A 23,553-nucleotide genomic window follows, 5' to 3' on the forward strand; every position below is an offset into this window, starting at 1 on the left:
AATTAATATTTTTTGCAGCAGTTGGTCTTGACCTGTTAACAGAAGTATAACCTACGTTTTTCATTGTAAGTTTATCTTTTAGTTTTTTACTTGTGGTATTCAAATATAACAATTGCAATTCAACAAAATTGATTTTTACTAATGAGGAATACGCTAATTCGCTTGGTTTATGGCGAAATGAGGTGTAACGCTCGAGCAGCACAACGTAGATACCCTGAAAAATTTCCCCATCGTGATTAATCTCACTCAATATTTACAGCTCTTTATCTATTATCTTTATCTATTAATAGAAACAGATTTAGTGGTCCTAAAATATAGTAAAAGAGGACGACATGATTATATAACAGCAGCACATGAAGATGATATGTTAATGGAAGTTTAGGAAAATCCAGAAATTAGTGTTCGAAGATTATCTGCCATGTATCCCACAATTTTAAAATCTTCCGTACGAAATATCTTAGACAACAAAAATTATATCCTTTTTATTTTACAAAGGTATAAGTAATGCTACAAGGAGATTTTCCTGCTCGTGCAGAATTCGCTAGAATTTTTAATGTGCATAATGCACAATATAATTCGTATATTGGTGACAATCCCCACGTTGTTCAAGAATTTAAGCATTAGCATAGGTTTAGCATAAATGTCTGGATAGGAGTAGTTAACGATTATCTACTTGGACCTGTGGAATTGCCTGTCCGTTTAAACGGTGCTAATTACTTACATTTTCAGCAAAATGGTTTCCTGATTTAATAAATGATGTACCTGTAAATATTCGGCAAAACTTATGGTTTCTACACGACGGCTGCCCGGCCCACTTTAACACGAATGTACGAGACTTTCTTGATAATAACTACGAAAATTACTTGATATGAAGAGGCGGTCCAGTTGCTTGGCCAGCAAGGGCGCCGGATTTTAAATCTTGTGATTATTGTGTTTGATAATACATAAAAGAATTTATTTATTCCGTTCCGATACAAAATCGTGCATAACTCTGGCTAAGGATACAAGATGCTTGCAACAAATTAAGAAATACCTTTGAAATTTTTGCAAGAATTCAGCGTTCTCTAAGCAAAAGGGCAAATTAATGCATAGAGACTAATGTTCATCACATCGAGCATCTTTTTTAAGTATTTACTTTTGATATTTGTTCTTTTGTGTTAGTTTCATTTCATCGTAATAAATCTTTTGTTTTTAAAACCCTGTAAATAAAATTTTGTTTCAATTTGATTTTTTGCTTCTTTTCCCAAACTTTTTTTACGAATTGGATGCTGCATTTATTGAAACAAAAGATAATTTATAAAATTAATTAAGGTACCTATATGTTTAACTTTCATGACGAAAAAACGAAAAATTTTCAAATATACTTACTGAATGCTTAAAAGTTAAAGACAAAAAAGTTATGCAATAAAATATGCGTTAACCTACCCACAACGGTCACCTATGACCGGTAATAGAATTTCTAAATTGATCGAATAGATTTAACTCTACAAGATAAATAATCGTACCAGTTTTCGTTAAAAAATAGCGTTTTGGGGGTATTTAAAATAAAAACTAATACAAGGCGCCATATTCAAAGAGCTTTAGCATTTTCGGACTAGGTAAATTGGTTTAAATTGTCTTAAAATTATCTGAGGAATCTACAGTGTTCGTTCGTGTACCCTCTATATTATATATATATATATATATATATATATATATATATATATATATATATATATATATATATTTATGTATATATATATATATATATATATGTATATATATATATATATATACATAAAGAAAGTTCCATTGTATAGTACATGGAACGTGCTAATCAGCGACCAACTGCTGCAAGACATTGTGGCCCAACCAAATCTACTGGCATTTTATAAAATCTATTTACTCTATCGAGACGTTTTGGATAGTAATGTATATGAAATTAAAGTGGCATTTCTTATATTATATTAGCCAGAGTACTAAAGGAGTGACGTACTATGTTATCTGATTAATGAGCTGCCCAATTTTTAAGATTAGTTTTCTCAAAAACATATTTTACCTGCTTATTCGAGAGATTATAAACATAGTTCTATACCGTTTAGTCTAACTACATAGAATTAGGATAATATAGTTGGTAATAGGATTTACAGTGTAGCCAATTCAAACTGGGAGTCCCTATCGATCCGGTGGCTTACATTATTCTCATGTTTGGAATTTAGGAAGTTCTTCGGCCCTATCAACTTTCCCCTTAGTTGGTGTATTCTGGTCCAATAAACATGGGGAAAAGAAGAGTTCGTATCTACAGAGATCCAATGTATAAGGCGAAGTACCAGAGGAGATTAGGTCTGGTACTACCACTAGATCGAACATAACAGTTATTTTTAGCCACGCAATCGCCGTGCGGATTTGGGCACGATGCAATCACCTTTACTTTGCGTATTTCTATTTTCTTGGCCCCGTGCCAATAAACTGCCTGGCACAAGCTCCATCTGCACGTCAAGAACAACGACATAATAGGATGAAAAATTTCGCCAGTATTTTTTTTTATGTTTTAGCTGTAACACATTTATTACCCTATTTTTTGCAACAGCTTGTTTTTTATATTATTTATACAACCTTTTTAATTTAACAATAATTAATTTCCGGTTGTAGACTATATATTATATTACTCGATAAAGCTTCTATTTTTTGTAAAGTGCTCATTCTATTGTATATATTACTTCGACACATTTGAAGTGCTTAAAAAAGAAATTATATTATTTTGTAGCTTTATGCGACAGGAAAGAAATGCAGGCAAAGAACAGCAGGCCCCATAATATTTTACGAGTTTCAATCAAAATGTGGCTATCAACACAAATATATTTATAGAGCACCAGAAATCGGTGATATTATTAAGTAAGTACTGAATCATGCAAAGTAGTTTAAGATACCTTAATCTTTACTAGCTTAATTATTAGTACCAATGACACTTTTAGAAATATATTTTTTATTTATTACAAACCTAGAAAAAAGCCAAATTAAGAACAGTCTTTTTAACGACTCAAATTGATTAAAATCAGATCTTTAATTTATGGTAATATTGTTCTGAAGCCATTTTCTTCGTAGCTTACTATTTTCACTTGAAATAAGCCACAATTTTACTTTAGAATAAGTTTATTTTGACGGTTTGATTTCACCTTGAAAATCGATAATAAAAATACAAATTAAATAAAGTTTGTTTTTGTTAATTGATAATAAAAATTCTTCTAATAATTAAATGTCCGCCCCGAATAAGGTTGTAACCCTCAATATTTGTGAATCACCTGAGTTCATTTTTATGTGAACATTCAAGTAGAGCCGCGGCAAATAAGGTTGTAATATCATTAGAAATATTAGACATGGCGAATGTAGCATGTGTTAATGTGAGTGTGGCCACAGAAAATCAGTTAAATAAATCGCGAAAAAGAAAAATTAGTCTTAGTGAGTGGAAGGACAATAAAATAAAAACTCTATACATATTTAATTATGAATTCAACTTGAAATTTGGCACACCTAGATCGGACACTTGAGCGCGATGCGATAGATTTTATGTTGAGCTTGTATGTGCCAAATCTGAGGAATGCAGAGATTTCAAATTGACGCTAAAACATTTTAACATATTCTAGCAACGTCAATATTCATGTTATAATGAAGCAAACCATAATATGGGTAAAAACGAGTGTTTTTACAAAGCTAAAAAATAGAAAACAATATTTTGCTTACTGAAGTATATTATCAGTACCTTTAAGCCCATAGAAAAACCAGACAGAAAAATAATTATTTGGTCAGACTTATGTATAGGACAAAATAATTTTTTTTATATATGGCTTCGGCAGTTTGCCATACAGCCAGTTACATGATCTTTTAATCTCATTAGGCGCACTAAAAAGTTTTTGAATTGTTTGCAATTGAATAGACTAATATAGATAAATTTAAAGTTGGGAAATCAGTACAACAATTAATAAAAAAAAGGGAAAAAATATATATACATACACATGTATATCCATAAACACATACAATTAACATGGGTCACTCGCTTCACGTCCAGGGGCCCATCAGGACATTATAATATATAACATACACAGGAGAAATAGGCCACGGTAAATATGATTAAACATATAAAGGAGAGAAAACAAAGGTAAAAAGTAAAAACAAAATTTTTTTTAACTAAAAAAAATATTATATTTGGTCAAAAAATCGATTATGTAATCGTAAATTAATCTATTTTGAGTCGCTAGGCCAGATAAAACGTTAAACGGAGATTTACCGGTAATATGAACTATATTATTGTATAATAAGGTGGATTCCAAATTATATTTGGCACAACCAAAAATGACATGATCTAGGTCACGTCCTACTCTACATTCCACACAGTTTTTACTCTCGATCACATGAATTCTTGCAAGATGAGCAGGAAAATAAGCATGTCCAAATTTAAGCCTAGATATGATTGTTATATAACGCCTAGGGACATTATAAGTTCTATGCCAATGTGCAACAGGGACAGTTGTGTGTAAAGAAGTGTATCTATTTGGGCTGGAAAACAAAACTCAGACCAAAGATCACTCCATTTATGTTTCAAAACTGCCTTGCGTGAAGCAACTAAATCAGATATACTGGGTAGATATTCTGTGGTATCCACTGAATAAATACTTAATTTGGCTAGTTGTTCCACATGTTCTTTATGTTGGTTATGTTTAATTCCACTGTGTGCTTTGGCCCATATAAACATCACATTTTTTTTATTTTCTTTAAAGTGTTTCACTAATTTTTTAATTAATATTATGTACGGATTGGAGTATGTGGTTGGAAAAAAAGGTTGGTTAATGGCTGTGAGAACTGACACGGAATCTGAAACAATAATAACGGAGGATTCCCTGTTAGACACAAAAAGTAGGGCTTTATAAATGGCAATTGCTTCCGCACTAGATATGGAAATATTTGCTTTTAATTTGAACATTTTTTCCGCCTTTTCCGTGGTGATGTAAAAGGCACATCCTGTACCGTCTTCTGATTTGGAGGCATCCGTGTAGATAGTACTGTAGTAATCCCAATTGGATAAGATGCTTGTTATAATGTTGTTATTTGCTCTTCCTGTATTAACATAATTTGGTTTAAAATTTAACGCTATAAAAAAAAGTTACAAAATTATTTATATCTGTGTATGATTTTAAATTAATCAGCAGAAACTGTGTTTCCTCTAAGAGCTTCACATAGGGTTGGAGAGTTTATAACTGGCATAGTATTGCGTTACACTAATATCAGCTTCCCTGCGAATGGGATTTCGCCCCTATTGAGCGTAAGAAAAAAAAACAGCATCAGTATATTATCCAAAAGATTGGATTAAATTTATAGCCAATACAAGACCCTCGAAGCCATTTATTGAGAGGACTCCTCTTGAGAGGACCGATTTTAAAAACTTAATTATAGTCGAGTCAGCTTTACTGAAGAGCAAGATTAAAATAACTGAAGTGGTTTGGTACAAAATTACCAATGATGATCCCACAAATCTATTATGTCAAGGAAGCCAAAATATAATACCTTGGACATCTCTTGGCTAAAAAAAATGGAGTTAGAAAAGGTTTTTTGCCAGTAACTGCCATTTTAAATGAAAGTCTTTCTTGTTGTATAAGAATCCTTTGCAAGTAAAGAAAAAAAAACAACTTAGTGAATATGTGTGCTTATATTCCCAAACCAGAATATAAAGAATTTTATTTAAACTTGCCTTCAAAGGAAAACTAAAAATCTTTTTTTTTTATTTCTGTTAATAATGTGGGTTTATATAAATAAATATAGGTACAGTTGCTCCTTGAAAAATAAATATTACAAGCGAAAAAAAAACGTTTCTCGCCAAAAAATGTTTTTGTGGATTACAATCTTATTTGGGGCGGCCATTTAATTTAAGTTCCATTTATCTGACTTATTCATATTGACAATTCAGACATTTATTATATATTTTAAAGTAGAGTTGCATTCCTCGGACGATTTTATTGTCAGATACAGTAGACTTCCTCTATAACGAGAACTGAAATGGCAGACTAATTACCTCATTATAAGCCGATCTCGTTATATCAGACAACAATAATACTGTGCATAGATATGAATATGTAGTTTTCTAAAACAATAATTTCCTATAATGAAGCGATTCGGAGCAATATAACATGCTAAATATTGTTTGAATGTCGTTTTTGAAAAAAAGTTGTTTACTTTTATTGTCAATGATATACGTTAAAACAAAAAATCTCTACTTACATTTTTTTCCAAGTACATAATGTATAAAGCTTATTTTCAAGGATAATATAAACTATTGCTTCTGCAATTGGAAGAAGTCTGTCATTTTTAACTGCTTTAAGTTGTCCAGTATCATTCTATCTATCATATTTTCTAAAGATGTAAAACAGTTGTATGCTTCTTCATTTGCGTTTTGTCTTTGGATAAAGTTTCTTACAACCTTTAAAGCACTTTCCACATCTTGTCTATTAGGACCTTCCTGCGTAGATTCACCGCGATTGTCTTCTCCATCTTTATCACTTTCGTCACTGACGATAAGGCGCTCCGCCGGCGGATTTATTACTTCCGCGATAATTTCACTATCCGTCGGAAAATCACAAACAATGACGTCATCATCAATGCCAATGAATTCAGCAAACTCGTCTTCATTGTTCAGTTGGGTTAGTTCTTGACCTTGCTGTTGTAACCTCAACCACTCTGCTACAGGATATTCATCTTCTTCGTTTTCTACCTCCATCTCTGTCCACCTCGCATGACCTAAACCTTTTTTTGATGGTTTTTTGATCTATGAGTGTTCATGTTTTGTGGATGAAAATTACGGCATCTAATAAAATAACAGGGGATTCACTACGGTTTTTCACATTATTTAGGACCTGCTTAACTAAAAGTTTTCTGTAGTAAACTTTAAGGGACCTTATAATGCCCTGATCCATCGGTTGCTGAACAGATGTGCAATTTGGGGGTAAAAAAAGAAGTTGAAAGAAGAAAAAGAAGTTTTTTAAACCGTTAACTTCTGGATGAGCTGAGTCACTTTAAAAGTTCTCCACTAAAAATCTCTGCTGTCATCCACGATTTTATATTAAATTTATATGTGACAGGAAGCTGATTCATACCTCTAAAATATCATGGTTTTTGAGATTTCCCAATGACGACTAACTTCCTTTTTTCGGAACCGCACATGTTGACACACACGAGTACAGTTACCCTTTCTTTTGATAACTTGCTACCTATACAACGTTCATGTTTGAATTTGAGGGTCTTATCTGGAGTAAGTTTAAAAGAAAGTCCCAGCTTATCGGCATTGAAAACAATATCGTCACTGTAATTTTGTCTTATTGTAGGCCATGACTTCAACCAGTTGTCGCTGACTTCTTTGGAAATACTCTTCGCTTCACCGCAAATTTTTCCACACGTAATTTCGTGCCTGGCCTTAAAACGGCTCACCCACTCGATCCTTTAAAATTCTCATCACCACCTACCGCCTGCGAAAACTGTGTTGCTTTTTCTTGAAGGAGTGGTCCACTTATTGAAGCATTCGCAGCCCTGTTTACGGAAAACCATTTGACCATTGCAGTATCGAGTTCTTTATTAGTTGCGGCACGTAGTTTTTTCGATTTACCGGAAAAAGACCAGCCTGCTTCGAAAATCTTGTGTTTATTTTTAAGCATGGTAGATAGAGTTGAACTTGAAATTCTTCTTTCACGACAAACTTCTGCTTTTTTCTTACCGTTCTCAACATCTTTAAGGATGTTAATTTTTTCTTCTAAAGTAAATGATTTTCTTTTAGTAGTCATAGTGTGTAATTTATTTGACTATGTAATCTACAACACAACTTTCAAGAAGCGAAAGAACAATCAGAAAATAAACAATAAACATCTACGATGTGAAACGAAATGTGAAATTTGTTTCATTTGTCATGTTTTTAAGCCTCTTTATCTATCTTATTAGTTGCGAATGGTGAAACCCCTACACTGACACTTATGAATCATAAATTGTAAATTTTCAACAACACAATATCGGTCGATAGATTAAACAGAAGAAGTTACATATAAAAATGTAAAAAAACACGTTTTTCGATCTTATTTTCTCTCATTTTAACCAAATTTACCTCGCTATAGAGGGTTCTAGTTCAATAGAACTTCAAATTTCACGGGACATCTAATGTACCTCCTTATAAGAGAAACCGGTAATAACCGTGTTAATTATAGAGGGAGTATACTGTAGTTCATTCGATTACATGAAATCAACTTTAACTTAGGAATACCCGCCAGAAAAAAAATCATAGCATGTGCTTTGTCTTTAAAAAGACAACCACATGACATGATGTCAGTAAAATTCTCCTGTTAGTGATTCCATAGTAAATCATGAGAAAAAAAAAGGAAAAAAATCTCATGATACTATCCAGACATGCTATTTGGTGTTATTGACTTACTAATAGTGGTATTTTCTTTTATTGATTTCTTCTTTGAATATGTGTAACCAGATCCCACTGCATTCTGTCGAGAAGAAGCCGCTTCTTTGATTTTTCTCTTATTACCATCTGTTTCCTTCAGGATTATACTTGAATCTTTTTATTAAACCCTATGTTCATTTTCCCGATAGTGTTTACATATTTGAGATCTATCATATTCTCTATTTTGAATATAAGAATAATGTTCACTTAATTTAACATTTAATGGTCTTGATGTTTCACCTAAATAAAAATAATCGCATTCATAAAGTATTTTATAAATACAATATTCTTTGTTCTTTCTTGTTCATGGTTAGGTTTAGTTTTAAATAAAATAGATCTCAATGTATTTGTTGTTTTGAATGTTGTTGAACTGTTGAATTTACTTCCCATTCCTTTTTCCGATAATCATTTTATGTATGGTATTAGTATTGATATTTTTTCTCGTAATTCCTGTAAATATTGTAGGATCCCGTTCTAAGTTGTTCTGTTCGTATCGGTCTATTCTTGAAAATTCTTTGTTTATAGACGACAAATGATAATTATTTTTTATTAAAACTGATGTTAACAAATGTTTCTCCTCTAAGAACGAATTTTCGCTAGAATAAGGAATTTTGGCTCTATCGTATAAGGATTTAATGATTCTTTTTTTAATATTGATGTGCTTTGATTTGTAATTTAGAAATCGGTAGTGTGTTGTTATATTCCTTTTTCCCGGTAAATGTTACTATCTCTTCTTTATCATCATTCAGGGATGTGTCACTAACTCTGATCCATGAGGTTATATTGAGAATACATTATCTACATATCTCCACCATACTGTGAGTTTTAAATTTTGTCTAGAAATAATCTTTGCTTCAAAATCTTTCATAAATATATTGGCTAGTAATGAAGAAAAACTAGAGCCCACTGCTAGACGAAAATTTTGTTTCTATAATTCATTATTTAGTTGAAAATAGTGTTGTGAATTTATTAAAAGGTTCAATATTTATAACACTTACGGATTTAATTTATTTTTTATTTATATTAACTTATCTAACAATAATTTATATATATCCGTACGTAACAATTAAAGTCGCGGCCCAGGGTCTTCAGAATTAACTGTCCCTTCCAAATAAAATGTCCTGTTATATATGTCATTGCCTTTACGCTAGAACCATCGAACAGCCTTCTCGACAAGCGGCGAAATTATAACGGTAAGGCAAACGGGTATTTTTATATCGGCTCGACCGGTTCTGGAAGGTCCCTTCAGGTAAATAGAAGCCTCTCGTAAAATCTAAAACATAAACATGTGAATAAAAACATGTTTACAGGTTAAAACTATGACTCATATTTTTACGTAACATTGCCCCCCTCTCAAAAGATGGTTCCTCCTGGAACCTTGTCGGGACTAGAACTGGAACGGTATGCTGGTATCGGCAACTGGACCCTCTTTTACAACTTCCAGTTGTATAAAAATGACAAGGGGCGGTTTTCTCTTCGCACCAGTAACTATGCGGATTGCAACAGACTAACACCTGGACTTCGGTGTCTTTAAAGATCTTCACCATATTTCGGAAAACCCTCCAATCTAATTGGCGGCACTCCAACTTTGGCATGGCTAACTTTTGCACGTCGGACTCTAGTACGTGCTCTCTCAGTTGAAGTAAGGCTTCCCATACATCTCGGTAGGTAGGTTGGTCACGGGCAGTGTCTTTTGTTACCAGGTAGAAAAGGTAACGTGATGCATCTTGGAGTTTCAAGGTTTTACCGGGAGCTGGCACCTGACATTGAAGTTCTGCAACTCGACCAAACTTCCTTCGAAAGACGGATGCCAACCCTGGTGCGTCTTTGATACTGGCCGGGATAGTAAGGGCCAGCGAGTAGTCATCGGGGAGCGCGAGTAGATCTTGCTTTTCTTCAGTGGTAACACCATGTCTCGCTTTACCGGTACCTCCATAGGCACCCATGAATTCCTCAAACGTGAGGACAGACACATCTTGGACTTGGTTTACTTCCACTTCTTCATCTACGTCGTGGTCACCTTCGAAAGACGCCAGCCGGTTATGGTATACTATCATCGGCTTTCCCCTCGGAATCTTGCTTATTCGGTAGATGACATCGTTGATCTTCTCCATGATGAGGTATGGACCTTCCCAAAACTGCTGCAATTTGGGAGAACAACCTTTCCGCTTCTTGGGATTATACAGCCAGACTTTGTCGTTCTTCTTAAAGCAACCCTTTTCGGCTTGTGTATCGTACCGTTTCTTAATTCGGTCGCTAGCGATCTGAAGGTGGGAACGGACCAACTCATGTACATCGTCCATTCTTCTTCGTAATTCGATCACATAATCTTCACCTGCTACATCTTCTCCAGGTCGACACCCAAACTCTAGATCACAAGGTAGTCGCATTTCGCGTCCGAATAGGACTTTGGCTGGTGTCTGGCCTGTTGATTCGTTAACAGCAGATCTGTAGGCCATTGTGAAGAACGGAAGGTATTGGTCCCAGTCTCGCTGATGATCGGACACCATCTTTGTCAAATACTTGCCAACTGTCCTATTCATTCGTTCTACCATACCATCCGATTGCGGATGATACGCGGTAGTTCTTGTTTTCTTCATGCCTAGTCTATCACATATTCCTTGGAATAGATCGCTTTCGAAGTTCCTGCCTTGGTCACTATGGATCTCCAAAGGCACTCCAAATCGGCTGATATATTCTTGGATCAACTTATCTGCAACGGTGGCGGCCTTCTGGTCTGGAAGTGCGTAAATCTCGACCCACTTAGTGAAGTAATCCATTACTACCAGCATGTACTAGCCTCCATTTTCACTTTCTGGAAATGGCCCAGCGATGTCCAAAGCTATTCTTTCAAACGGGCTTCCAACATTATATTGTCTCATAGGAGCTCTCCTTTTTCGGTAAGGCCCGTTACTCGTGGCACAAATAGTACATTTCTTACACCAGTCTTTTACATCGTCGGAACTGTTCATCCAATAAAACCGTTCCCGAATTCGCTGAAGGGTCTTCTTTACACCAAAATGCCCTCCCGATGGACTGTCGTGTAACTGACGAAGTACTTCGGCTATTCTGCTCTTTGGGATCACCAACTGTCTTCTCTTCTCTGAACCGTCATAATTTTCCAGGACTCGTTTGAGCAAGCCATCTTCGATGATAAATGAGTCCCACTGGGCCCAATACGTCTTAACTACTGAGCATAGGTTTGATATTTCCTGCCAAGGTGGTCGACGGTTTTCCTCTTTCCATTTTCGGATTTTCTGTATAACTGGATCTCTCTCTTGTTCTTCCCTTATCTTAGTAGGCGTCCAGTCGTCGTTGACAATCGTCGTTCTTAGCACTGCTGCTTTCTTGGATTCCGTTTTGTTGCAGTGGGAACACTCTGCTGGGCATGGCCTTCTGGAAAGAGAATCAGCGTTTCTGTGGCTAACTCCGGCTCGGTGCTCAATCTTAAAATCGTATTCTTGGAGTCGTTCGATCCATCTGGCTATCTGACCCTCTGGATTCTTAAACTGCATCAACCATTTAAGGGCGGCATGGTCTGTTCGGATTAAAAACTTCCTTCCATAGAGGTATTGATAGAAGTGCTCTACTGATTTCACTACTGCCAGAAGTTCTCTTCTCGTGACGCAATAATTCCGCTCAGGTTTTGAAAGAACTTTACTAAAATATCCAAGGACTCGTTCTTGTCCTCCTTGAATCTGAGACAGCACTCCTCCAATTCCCACATTACTTGCATCCGTATCTAAGATGAACTCTCCTTCTGGCAGTGGATACCCTAAAATTGGTGCTGTTATTAAATGCTTTTTCAACGTCTCAAAGGCATTTTGGCAGTCTGTATCCCAGCGGTAATCTCTTGCTTCCTCCGTAAGTCGCGTTAATGGCTTAGCGATATCTGCAAACTTCTTAATAAACCTCCGGTAGTAAGTACATAGTCCAAGAAAACTTCTCACTTGATGTTTGTCAGTTGGTTTTGGCCATTCCTTAATGGAATCGATTTTTCCCTTATCCACGGCCACTCCTTCTTTACTGACTATATGACCCAGATAATTGACTCTACCTTGAAATAACTGGCACTTCTTGGGGTTTAGCATCAATTGGGCAGCTTTAAGTCGATTAAAAACGTTTTCTAAATTCCTCAAATGATCTTCAAATGTCTCCCCCAAGACGATTATGTCATCTAAATAAACCAGGCATGTTTTCCAAGATAACCCTCTCAACACATTTTCCATAAGCCTCTCAAATGTCACAGGAGCATTACAGAATCCAAATGGCATAACGTTGAATTGCCACAATCCAGATCCTGTGGTGAAGGCTGTCTTTTCTTTATCTACTGGGTCCATTTCTACCTGCCAGTATCCAGACTTCAAATCCAAAGTAGAAAACAACTTACTTCCAGCCAATGTGTCCAATGTGTCATCGATCTGAGGCAGAGGATAACTATCTTTCTTGGTAACGTTGTTCAGCAAACGGTAATCCACACAGAACCTCGTCGTTCCGTCTTTCTTCTTAACCAGGACCACCGGAGAGACCCATGGGCTCGTAGAAGGTTCTATCACCCCGTCTTTCTTCATTTCCTGAACAATCGTTACAGCTTCCTCTCTTTTCGCCTGTGGTAATCGTCGAGCTGTTTGACGAATTGGCTTAGCATTACCAGTATCAATTTTATGCTTAACAACGGTAGTTCTTCCCGTCTTTCCTCCTTTCGGTACGAAAATATCACTATACTGCCGAAGAAATTCCCTTAATTTCCTTTTCTCCATCTGGTTTAGAGACTGTCCTGCAACTGCAACCATTTGGTCGAATTTGTCGTTGGAATTATCAGATGTTGTCGCCTGACGGATTATGGATGTCACAGGTACACAAGTTCCTACCTTTGTCTCTTTCTTGATGGTCACTGGGTAGTCGTTGACATTAATAAGTCTCACAGTAATTTCTTTAGCCGAAGTCACCAATTCCTTTCCAATTATGATTCCACGGCCAACCTCATCGTCGTGGTTCCAAGGCTCCATCATAACAGGTGTTCCTTCGTCTACAATTCCCTGTAGTCGCGCTACTATGATCGTTTCGCTTCTCGCAGGCACGACTGTATCTTCTGTAATGGCTGCTTGCACAGTGTTGTCATTATGTGGATGGAGAAATACTTCCTCGTTGCTAACTTTGATTACCTTGTTCTTAAAATCCAATTGGAATCCATGCATATTCATTACGTCCATTCCTAATATAACATCCTCTTCGATGTCAGCAACTATAACAGTATGGACAAACTTTTCTGCTCCAATTCCCAATTGTACCTGGATTTCTCCATGAATGTTGGCATTTTCACCTGTAGCGGTCCGAAGTCGCAACCTCGTTGGTAACAGTTTCTTTCGGCTGTTTATAACTGTCGGGCGTATAATGGTTCTGGTCGCTCCGGTATCCACCAACAACGTATGCTTTTTACCATTTATGTCTCCATCTACATATACACTATCTTCACGACATTTCAAATAAGCTATTAGTATAAGAGGGTCTTTGGAAAAGTTCCGGGTCGAAGCTGCTCCCCTAAAGCCGACTCGTTCTGGTTTTCCTGATGGTGAGTTTCTTGATTTTATGGTCTTCGTTTTCTTGCATGTAATACTTTTCATCATATTAACGAGCTGGTCAAGTTTATCTTCATCTTCTTCCTCTTTTACAGTCCTAACTTTACTGTACCCGCCAGAGGCCTGCGTAGCTGACTCGTATTCGAGGGCGGCGGATAGGACATCAACCAGCGTCTTGTGACGAGCTAATCGTAGTGTTCTCTGCATTTCATGATCACGAAGATCATCAATAAACGTTTGAACGGCCAACTTTTCCATCATGTCTTCGGGAGCTGTTGGATAAGCATATCGTACTAATCTGGCAATATCTACCTCATATTCTTGAAGAGCCTCATCTTTCTTTTGTCTTCGATTTTTAAGCTGCGACTGATATACATGCTCCAAATGTTCGTGGCCATATCGCATATTTAACCTCTTCTTCAGTTGTTCGAAATCATCGGTCTCCTCTACGGTTATGGTCTGAAGCACATCTAAGGCATCTCCTCGAAGAGCGATAGTCAGGTTTACAGCCTTTTCTTTTTTAGACCATCCATTCGCTCTTGCAGCTGATTCGAACTGTTTCATGTAGTTATTCCATGACGATTTTCCGTCGAAAGTTGGGACTTCCACATGGACAGAACCTCCACTTCCTTCAAATTTCGGCCATATTTCCAACTTACATTTCGTCTCGTCTTCTTTTATCTCCACTGTAATCGGATTGTTACCTCTCTCTGCTGTCCCTGTTTCCTCCATCTTCCTTTCCATCTCTTTAATCTTTTCTTCGAAGGCCAACATATCCGCAGCAACTTGATTTTTTAACGAAGACATTCTATCGTCCAGGGCAGACATCTCAGAAGTGACTTTAGAGATTTCCGAAGAGATGTTAGCAGAAACTTTGCTTTCCAGAGAAGAAATCTCGTTAGAAGCTTTGTTCTCCAATGATGCGATGTCACCAGAAACTTTCGAAATATCGCCAGAAACTTTGTTCTCCAATGATACGATGTCGCCGGAAACTTTCAAAATATCGTCAGAAACTTTGTTCTCTAATGATGCGATGTCACCAGAAACTTTCGCAATCGACGAGATAACAGCAATATGCTTGTCTTCAAATATATAAGTCTCTGGATCTAGTCCTTCTTCTAGCAAAGCGTTCTTTAGTCGTTGGACTAACTCAGCCTTTTTTCCGGTAGAAGCTAATTCTCTGTCTTCGAGATGTCTTTTTAAATTAGTCACTGTCAGCTCATAAATCGTAGCCATTTTCACAATTTATTTTAAGTATTCCACTGTTCTGACACCATTTGTTGTGAATTTATTAAAAGGTTCAATATTTATAACACTTACGGATTTAATTTATTTTTTATTTATATTAACTTATCTAACAATAATTTATATATATCCGTACGTAACAATTAAAGTCGCGGCCCCGGGTCTTCAGAATTAACTGTCCCTTCCAAATAAAATGTCCTGTTAAATATGCCATTGCCTTTACGCTAGAACCATCGAACAGCCTTTTCGACTAGCGGCGAAATTATAACGATAAGGCAAACGGGTATTTTTACATCGGCTCGACCGTTTCTGGAAGGTCCCTTCAGGTAAATAGCAGCCTCTCGTAAAATCTAAAACATAAACATGTGAATAAAAACATGTTTACAGGTTAAAACTATGACTCATATTTTTACGTAACAATAGGTATGAATAGGTAATTTATTATCAGTACATAACGTCAATTCAACAACGTTGAATTAATTTTAATATTCGATAATTTAAAAGATGGTATGTATTATTTATAAATATCTTATTTTTATTTGCAAATGGTTATATAATATTTAATAAAATTTTTGACACTTTACTACAAGGATACTTTATGGTACTACAAATAGATCTAAGTGGTGTATTCGCTTTATGAACTTTTGGTTCCCCATAAAAATGAGGTGCCTTGTTGTAATGGGGTGTAATTAATCTTCTTTGATAAAATTGGTAAAATAATCTTTAAACTTGAATAAAGTTCTATATATTCTGGTTTCCAAAGGCTTCGTTGTATTCTTTATTCATATCGTATAAGGTCCGTTTGTTATTAGGCTTTTAATTTTGTTTTCATATTTAATTTTATCCATCATCACAGTTGCATTTCGCTTGTCTGCTGGTAAACTAAATAAATGACTGTTGTTCTTAGATAACGTAAGAATTTAGCAGCCATATAAAAAAGCCATTATTATAAATGAAATGTCAAAATATTTTAACTCAAGTAAACATAACTGCTTACGACTTTACTTTAATAATTTAAAATCATTATCTAGTGATAATGATAAAAAATATTTAAATTTTGTCCATAAGTGTATAAATTTTTTGAGGAGTTTTTGTTACCTTTCTTAGCATCTTAATAATTCGATAGTATAATTTAATTTGTTTATTTTTAGCGATTTTGTGTCACTGGCCAAGAAAAGAAAACAGTAGCTTAATAAGTTATAATAGTTGACTGAAATTGTAATATTTTTTATAATTTTTTTATTGTAATATTTTTTAGTCAAATATTGTACGTAATAAATCTTATTTATTAACTAGATTGTAATTTAGTAAAAAAATAAAGAATTAAGGAACAAAACGAAGTATCTTATTTTTGATTAAGTGTAGAAACCCACTGTCTCACTACAAAAGGAAACCTCTTCTATGAAAGAAAAAGAACAAGCTTGAAAACATTTATATTTGCATGGATTATGTTTAGGATATAAGCACTTGTCACATGTTTAGAATATACGTACACATCAAGCTAATATTTGATTATCATGAATTCAAATTAATGTGCCCTTTTTTACTGTAAAGTACGGTTTTTTTACTTAATAAAATGTTTTTATTTTAACTTTAACTAAGACTTCTAATGTCGGTATAGAAAGTGCAGTTAACAGAAATATGTGCCCATTACCAAAAACTGGTACAGTAGGCGGCACTGTAGGCTGCGCGATCCTTCATACTATGTTTTCTGTATTTTTAATATAATGTTGTATCTTATTCCTACTTTATAAATAGGCAAAATGCTGTTATACGTCGGTTTTTAGCCTCAATTGACGTTGTCTGACCATTTTTTCCTCGGTCGTCCCAATGATCTTCTTCCATTTCTTCTTCTTCTTGCTATTCGTACTATTCTATTTTTTGTCATTCTTTCGATGTGTTCATTCCATTCCACTTTTCTTCTTTTGGTCTACGCGTTTATTTCCTCTATACCATATCTCGCTCGTATTTCCTCACTTCTTACTCTGTCTCTTAGAGTTTGGTTTGCTATTTTCCGTAAGACTTTCATTTCTTTTCTTTCCAGTAGTCTTTGTGTTTTCGCCGTATCTGCCCTTGTTTCCGCGATGTACGTCATTATCGGTCTTATTGTTGATTTATATATCCTGGTTTTCGTTTCGGTTGTGAGGTATTTGTTTCTCCAGATTGTGTTATTGAGACATCCTACTGCACTGTTTGCCATGTTCACTTGTTTTTGTACTTCTTATTCCACTTTTCCATAGCTTGACAGTTTTATTCCCAAGTATTCAGTTTCCATCACTTGTTTTATTATTTTGTTATTTACGACTAGTTTACATCGTCTCGGTTCCGCTGATATCACTATCGCTTTAGTTTTCTTTGTTGAAATCTCCATGTTGTATATGAGCGCCATATTTTGGCTGTTATTATGGCGTCGTCAGCGTAGCATATTATGCTTATTTCCTTTTTTCCCATTCTATATCCTCTTCTTTTTTAACTTTCTTTATGATTTCATCCATTATCAGATTAAATATTAATGGGCTCAGCGAATCTCCTTGTCTAATGATAGTTTCATATTTGATAGGTTGCGATAGTTTTCATTTACATTTTACCATAGCTATGTTATCTTTATATATATTCTCAATGGTTTTTACTAAATCCAGTGATATTCCCGTTTCATATAATAAATTTATCGCATCCCGAATTCTCATTCTATGTATAATGTTGTATAACGGACTTTTCTCTTCGCGTAAAGAGACTCTTCCAACTGTCTTTAAAACTTGAAATTTGAAGCTCGGTTTCGGCACTCATTTTGGAGCCATTATCAAAAGGCATGTGGTTTCTTTCGAGTTTGGGGTCTCAATCTGCTCCCCTCACTCGTGACTTACCAGTATCTTGTTCTTAAGAAATAAGAAATAAGAGAACCATCAAACGGCACTGAGGTCTCAATCTGCCTACTCCTCAGTGTCGAGTGACAACCGGTTTTCCCTGTGATCTCGACTCAAATACCGTCTTCTCTGTGACCTTGATTTTCACAAATCTTGTAGTGTCCATCAAGTTATTCCAAAATCTCTTTAAATTTAACAGCACACTAAATCTTCATCCATTTTCAAAATTCTTGGAGAAACTGGTTTTTCGCTTCTTCGAAATTAAATTTATTCCATTCGATGCAACTTAGACACAACAAATTTCCAACTTTTCAAAACCTACAATGACATCCATTCTCACAATATCCCTTCATTATTATGGGATACTTTCGATCGTCATTCTCATCAAAAGCCCCACAGATTTCTAACAACAGAACCCAAACCCAGAAACGCAAACTGGACCAACTTATCTGTCAGCAAAATCTACAGCTCCTTTAGAATTAACAACCTTCTACTGTTGTACGCAATTTCTTAGATATTCACATATACGATTTAGCTATCAAAGGTCTGTCAGAAGGCTTCATTATTTCTATCACTCTTCTTTCTATCCCAACTGAGAAAATTATTTGTCAAACTGGAGAGGCTCTTGCTCATCTTCCTTCCGACTAAGCCGAAGTTGCCCGAAAAAATATCACCAAAATTCTTCGTAATTTTAAACCCCCACCGTTAAATATCAGTCTTTTAGAAAGACGTGCCCTTAAACAATTTTATACCACAATATTGTCATCCTTTGGGCCGACAAAGGTAATACCAACGTAATTCTCAATTATCCTTCTAATTATTTCGACAAAATGTTGTAACTTCTCAATTCTACAGAATACAAACACGTCCTAAACGATGCCACCACCTATCTAAAAAAACCAACCAAATTCATCATAAATAACTCCACTCTACTTCGTTATCAAAAAATCTCTTATAATAAACCTTATATAAATCTTATACATACCAAGAGAAAAATTATCACCAATTCCAAGAATATACGGCCTGCCAAAATCCATAAGCTCAAGGTCCCTAAGACACATTATCAGTACATACAACTGCCCCACTCAGTTGGCAAAACATCTTGCCTTATCCTTACACCTTTGTCATTTGGCCCCATGGTAAAGACACATTAGAACTCTTCCTCTCTCATCTGAATGGAATACATTCATTCCAGTATTCAATTCACGATGGAAGTTAAGTCTAAAGCGTTTATGCCATTCCTTGATGTTCTTATTCAGAAATACCAACCTCACAGTTTTTCCTATTTCGTATACCGGAAAGCCACCCATACAAACCGTTATCTCAACTTAGCGACGACAAACACAGATTATTCGAAATCAATTCAGTAAGTCAAACACTCTTACAAAGTGGGTACCACAAAAACCAAATCAAAAAAGCATTCAGAAACATCTAAACTCCGTTGCGCCCAAAACATAAACCTTGCCGCCTGATCAATCCAGAATCCTTCTACCTTTTATCAAAGGAGTAACTGATAAGATCAATAGAACTCTTAACCCTCTAAACATCAAAACCATGTCATTATTCACTCCAAGTTGTCCAATCTCGTCAGATCCGTAAAAGACAAAATTCCCAATGAAGACCGTGAACCATGGACGATATACTTGTTGTAGTTGCCCACGAACATAAATAGGACAACCGTATTTACGAACATTCTATATCTGTAAAACATTCCGATACTACTTATGAATATGATGTTCAGCCCTAGCTTAACATCATATTCAGACAGGTTACAAAATAGATTTCAAAACACCAAAAACCATCGCTCCTATCCTGTTTTTAAAATCAAGAATTATTCGTGAAGCCATCGACATTAGAAACCACCTAACAGCTTAAACACGTGCGATGACCCTAAAAGACGACCGGCAACATGTTGACCACTGCTCCAGTGACCTCCCTTGCCAATCGATCTCGCTCAGACCAAGGCCGCGCATACCATTGCCGCGCATACTGAGGGTATAACAGCAGCTACACAGGGTAAGACCGGTCGTCTTACCGCCTTAGAAGTAGGCAGATTGAGACCTTAGTGCCGTTTGACGGTTCTCCTTTTTTTGGTGATACTGGTTACGTCACGAGTGGGGGGAGTAGGCAGATCGAGACCCCGAACTCGAACGGAACTATTATATTCGGGTGCCGAAACGTCTATTAACGCGGTTTTCCACGAGTAATTTTCATACATGTATACATACATGTATACATATATATATATATATATATATATATATATATATATATATATATATATATATATATATATATATAAATATATATATATATATATATATATATATATATATATATATATATATATATATCTACGGCATTAAGTGAACTCCGCCCATGTTAAAATTCAGGTTCAATTGAGCTCCGTGGTCAAGTGGATACCGATATACGGAGCTCACTTGACAATTCCGTAATATTGGTTCAGTCGATTCATCAGCATGTAGAGTTTAATAATTTATAAAAATTTTTTGGAGCCCGTAAATACCCCTGTATCATAAATGTATATCGCTTAGTTCACGTGTATATATTATAGGGGTCGTTCAGATCTTCTTCATTGTATATTTGAACCATACGTTTATCGGTTTAACTAAGCTCTGAGAGTTTGGCAACTGTGCGATTATACCGTATATTTTCAACATATACCCTGAACGGTTTATATGGGCTCCTTATTTTTATCTACTGTTTGCAGACAGTGGAATGTCATACGCATAACACTGTGTAACAGAGGATATCATATTACCTGGTATAACTACATACTAAAATGTAACTGGTTCTTTAAAAAACAGGTATGAAGATACAAAAGGATTTGGGCTTATTATTGAATGGAATGTTCGCTTGCATAGAAAATTTTATTTTTTCTGTATTTTTAAAGATGTTGTTTTTTCATTTAATATAATTTTATTAGTTCAATGCCGAACTTGATGTTTTTTTTAATTACAGAAATTTCGTAATATATTTTGTTTACGTGAGTGTCTTTGTACATTTTATGTAAGCATCTGATTAATAAAAACTACTTTTATTTTATTCAATCTTCTGCGATATATTGTATAAAGCTTTTTTAATATTTTAGTTCTGGTCTTATTTGTGTACTACATGTGATATCTCGATAGAAGGTTATCTCAAAATAAATATGGTTAAGTGCTACAATAGATATTTTTGTGTTAAAATGGGTAGTAGTGTGCACAAAAAGAAAGAATGGTTAATTTGTCTAACAAGGTATATTCGGCAGCACAAGCATATAGTACAAGCGTCTATGTTTTAAGGGCGGAAGGACGTGCGCCTTATTTTTAGCTGACAAGCTTGCGAAGAATAATATTTCTGGTCCTCAATTTACCTTTTAGTTTTAAACGATAATCTATGTCTGACCCGGTGTGATACAAACTATTTTGAAAACGTCTATATTGAGGAAATTGAAGGAGCACCCACGAGTTTTTCAGGGGTTTTGGCTGAAAATTTATTCATAGTTTATTTTTATTGTGCAATAATAGGTGTCTCGTCTATATAATAGAAGTCCTAGTATCTACCGGTATGGATCGTTTGTTTGTGTAAATGTTATACAGTGTAGGTGCCTTTATGCTACCCCAAGCGAGACCGTTCTTCATCTGCTACTCTTACCAGTGAGTGATACAAAAAATATTTTCTTATGTTGGCATACGCAGACAATGTAAGTGAGCTTGTTATCTAAGGGGATATCATATAGTTTTTGGAGAAATATTCTGTAATTTAAGGTGTCGTAAGCGGCATTTAGATTGAAAAATACCACCCCTGATACCGGATATTTTTCGTACCCGTCTTTTTTTTGCCAGGTTTAAGCAAGGTAACAACTTTGGCTTGTCTCTAAATTTTGGCTATCTCCATAATTTGAATACAGTTGTTCATCATGCGGATAAGCCATTGTGGAGTGTTTTTGGTCCAGGTTTCGTAATAAGCTTTGTGCTCAGATCCTCAATGTCGGTAGTTGTATTATTTTTCATTAAATATGTAGATGGTGGATCCAAGCTCAACATCGTTAAAAGGTTCTCTCGGCTGACTGGTTTTGTCCTTTCTTACTTTAAGTTATTCTTTGCTTCTTTTGCGACAGAAATAGCATGTCTATATCTATGATGTGGTTTTCAGCGATCAGCTATATACCAAATACCCTAGGTTAGGCCCTATATGTGTTTCCTGCACTAGAGATAAGTTACATTCGTGTTTAGCTCATATGTCTGATAAGTTTAAGTAAAGTAAAGTTTCTTGATCTCTAGATATACCCTTAACAGTTATAGACATATGTTATTAGAACAGTTGGTTCTAACAAGGACCAATTTGACAAAATCATATTAAAGGGGTGATTTGTATAGTAATAATTTTAGGTATTAAAGAGCCTCTTTGTGAAAAATAAATAAGTTTGTGATATCGGTCGCAACTCATATCTAGATAATAACGAAATAAACAGTTAAAATAAGTGTAAACAATTTCAACTACATATATCGGTGCCACTGTTCAGGTGATGGGTTTATCACAGATTATCAAAGATTACATTTTAATTTAATGTTCTATTTACGTATTTTCAATATTAAAAAAGTAGGAAAAGACATGTTTATGCTTTTATTTTTTTAAATTTATTCTATTTTCTTTTTAGAGTTCCGTCTTTTTTGAACCACCTGTGTTCTTTTTTTAATTGGGCACTTGTCCAAAGATATGACAAATACTCTGTCCTCTACTATTCTACATTAATATGACTGATTCATTATTTTCTCTAAACACTCTGTCCTCTGCTATTCTACATTAATATGACTGATTTATTTTATCTTTCTTGCAGCAATTTTAATGTTTATCCTGTGTATCTTCTTCTTCTTCTTCTTCTATTTATATAGACATGACTTTCATTTTTCATTGTGCCTCCAGTAAGTTGCCGTTCCATCGTTTTCGTGATCTTCCTACTGATCGTCTTCCTACGGGTTGACCGTCTCTTGCCGTCTTTACTACTCTATTTGTTGTCATTCGGCTTATATGATCATTCCATTCTACTCTTCTATTTCTTAACCAGTTCTTGATCTTCTCCATCTTGCATCTACGTCGTATATCTGTACTTCTAGCTCTGTCCCATAGTGTCTTACCATCAATTTTTCTAAGTGTTTTCATCTCTGCTGTTTCTAATATCCTTTTTGTTCTCTCAGTGTCAGGTCTTGTTTCTGCCGCGTATGTCATTGGTCTGATGACTGTTTTGTAAATTCTGCCTTTCTTTTCTTTCCCGATAGTTTTATTGCTTCATATTGTTTCATTTAGTCAGCCTGCGGCTCTGTTTGCTCTATTCACTGGATCTTCCACTTCAGTTTCGAGCTTTCCGTAGCTAGATAATGTGATATTTAAACTCCATCAC

At 35.3% G+C, this 23,553-nt stretch overlaps 1 protein-coding gene across 1 annotated transcript in view; it reads left to right on the forward strand.

Moving 5' to 3' along the window:
- The window catches only part of LOC140447650 (lysophosphatidylserine lipase ABHD12-like), a 165,093-nt gene extending 148,486 nt beyond the window's left edge, over positions 1-16,607 (forward strand). Inside the window, exons 6-7 of the mRNA XM_072540426.1 lie at positions 2,747-2,874; positions 16,437-16,607. Coding sequence (XP_072396527.1) covers positions 2,747-2,874; positions 16,437-16,473 — 165 coding nt within the window. The 3' untranslated portion in view covers positions 16,474-16,607. The remainder of the gene's footprint in view (positions 1-2,746; positions 2,875-16,436) is intronic.
- The last annotated feature ends 6,946 nt before the right edge of the window (positions 16,608-23,553 follow it).

Source organism: Diabrotica undecimpunctata, chromosome 8, assembly GCF_040954645.1.
Source record: "Diabrotica undecimpunctata isolate CICGRU chromosome 8, icDiaUnde3, whole genome shotgun sequence".
Classification (NCBI taxonomy): Eukaryota; Metazoa; Arthropoda; class Insecta; order Coleoptera; family Chrysomelidae; genus Diabrotica; species Diabrotica undecimpunctata.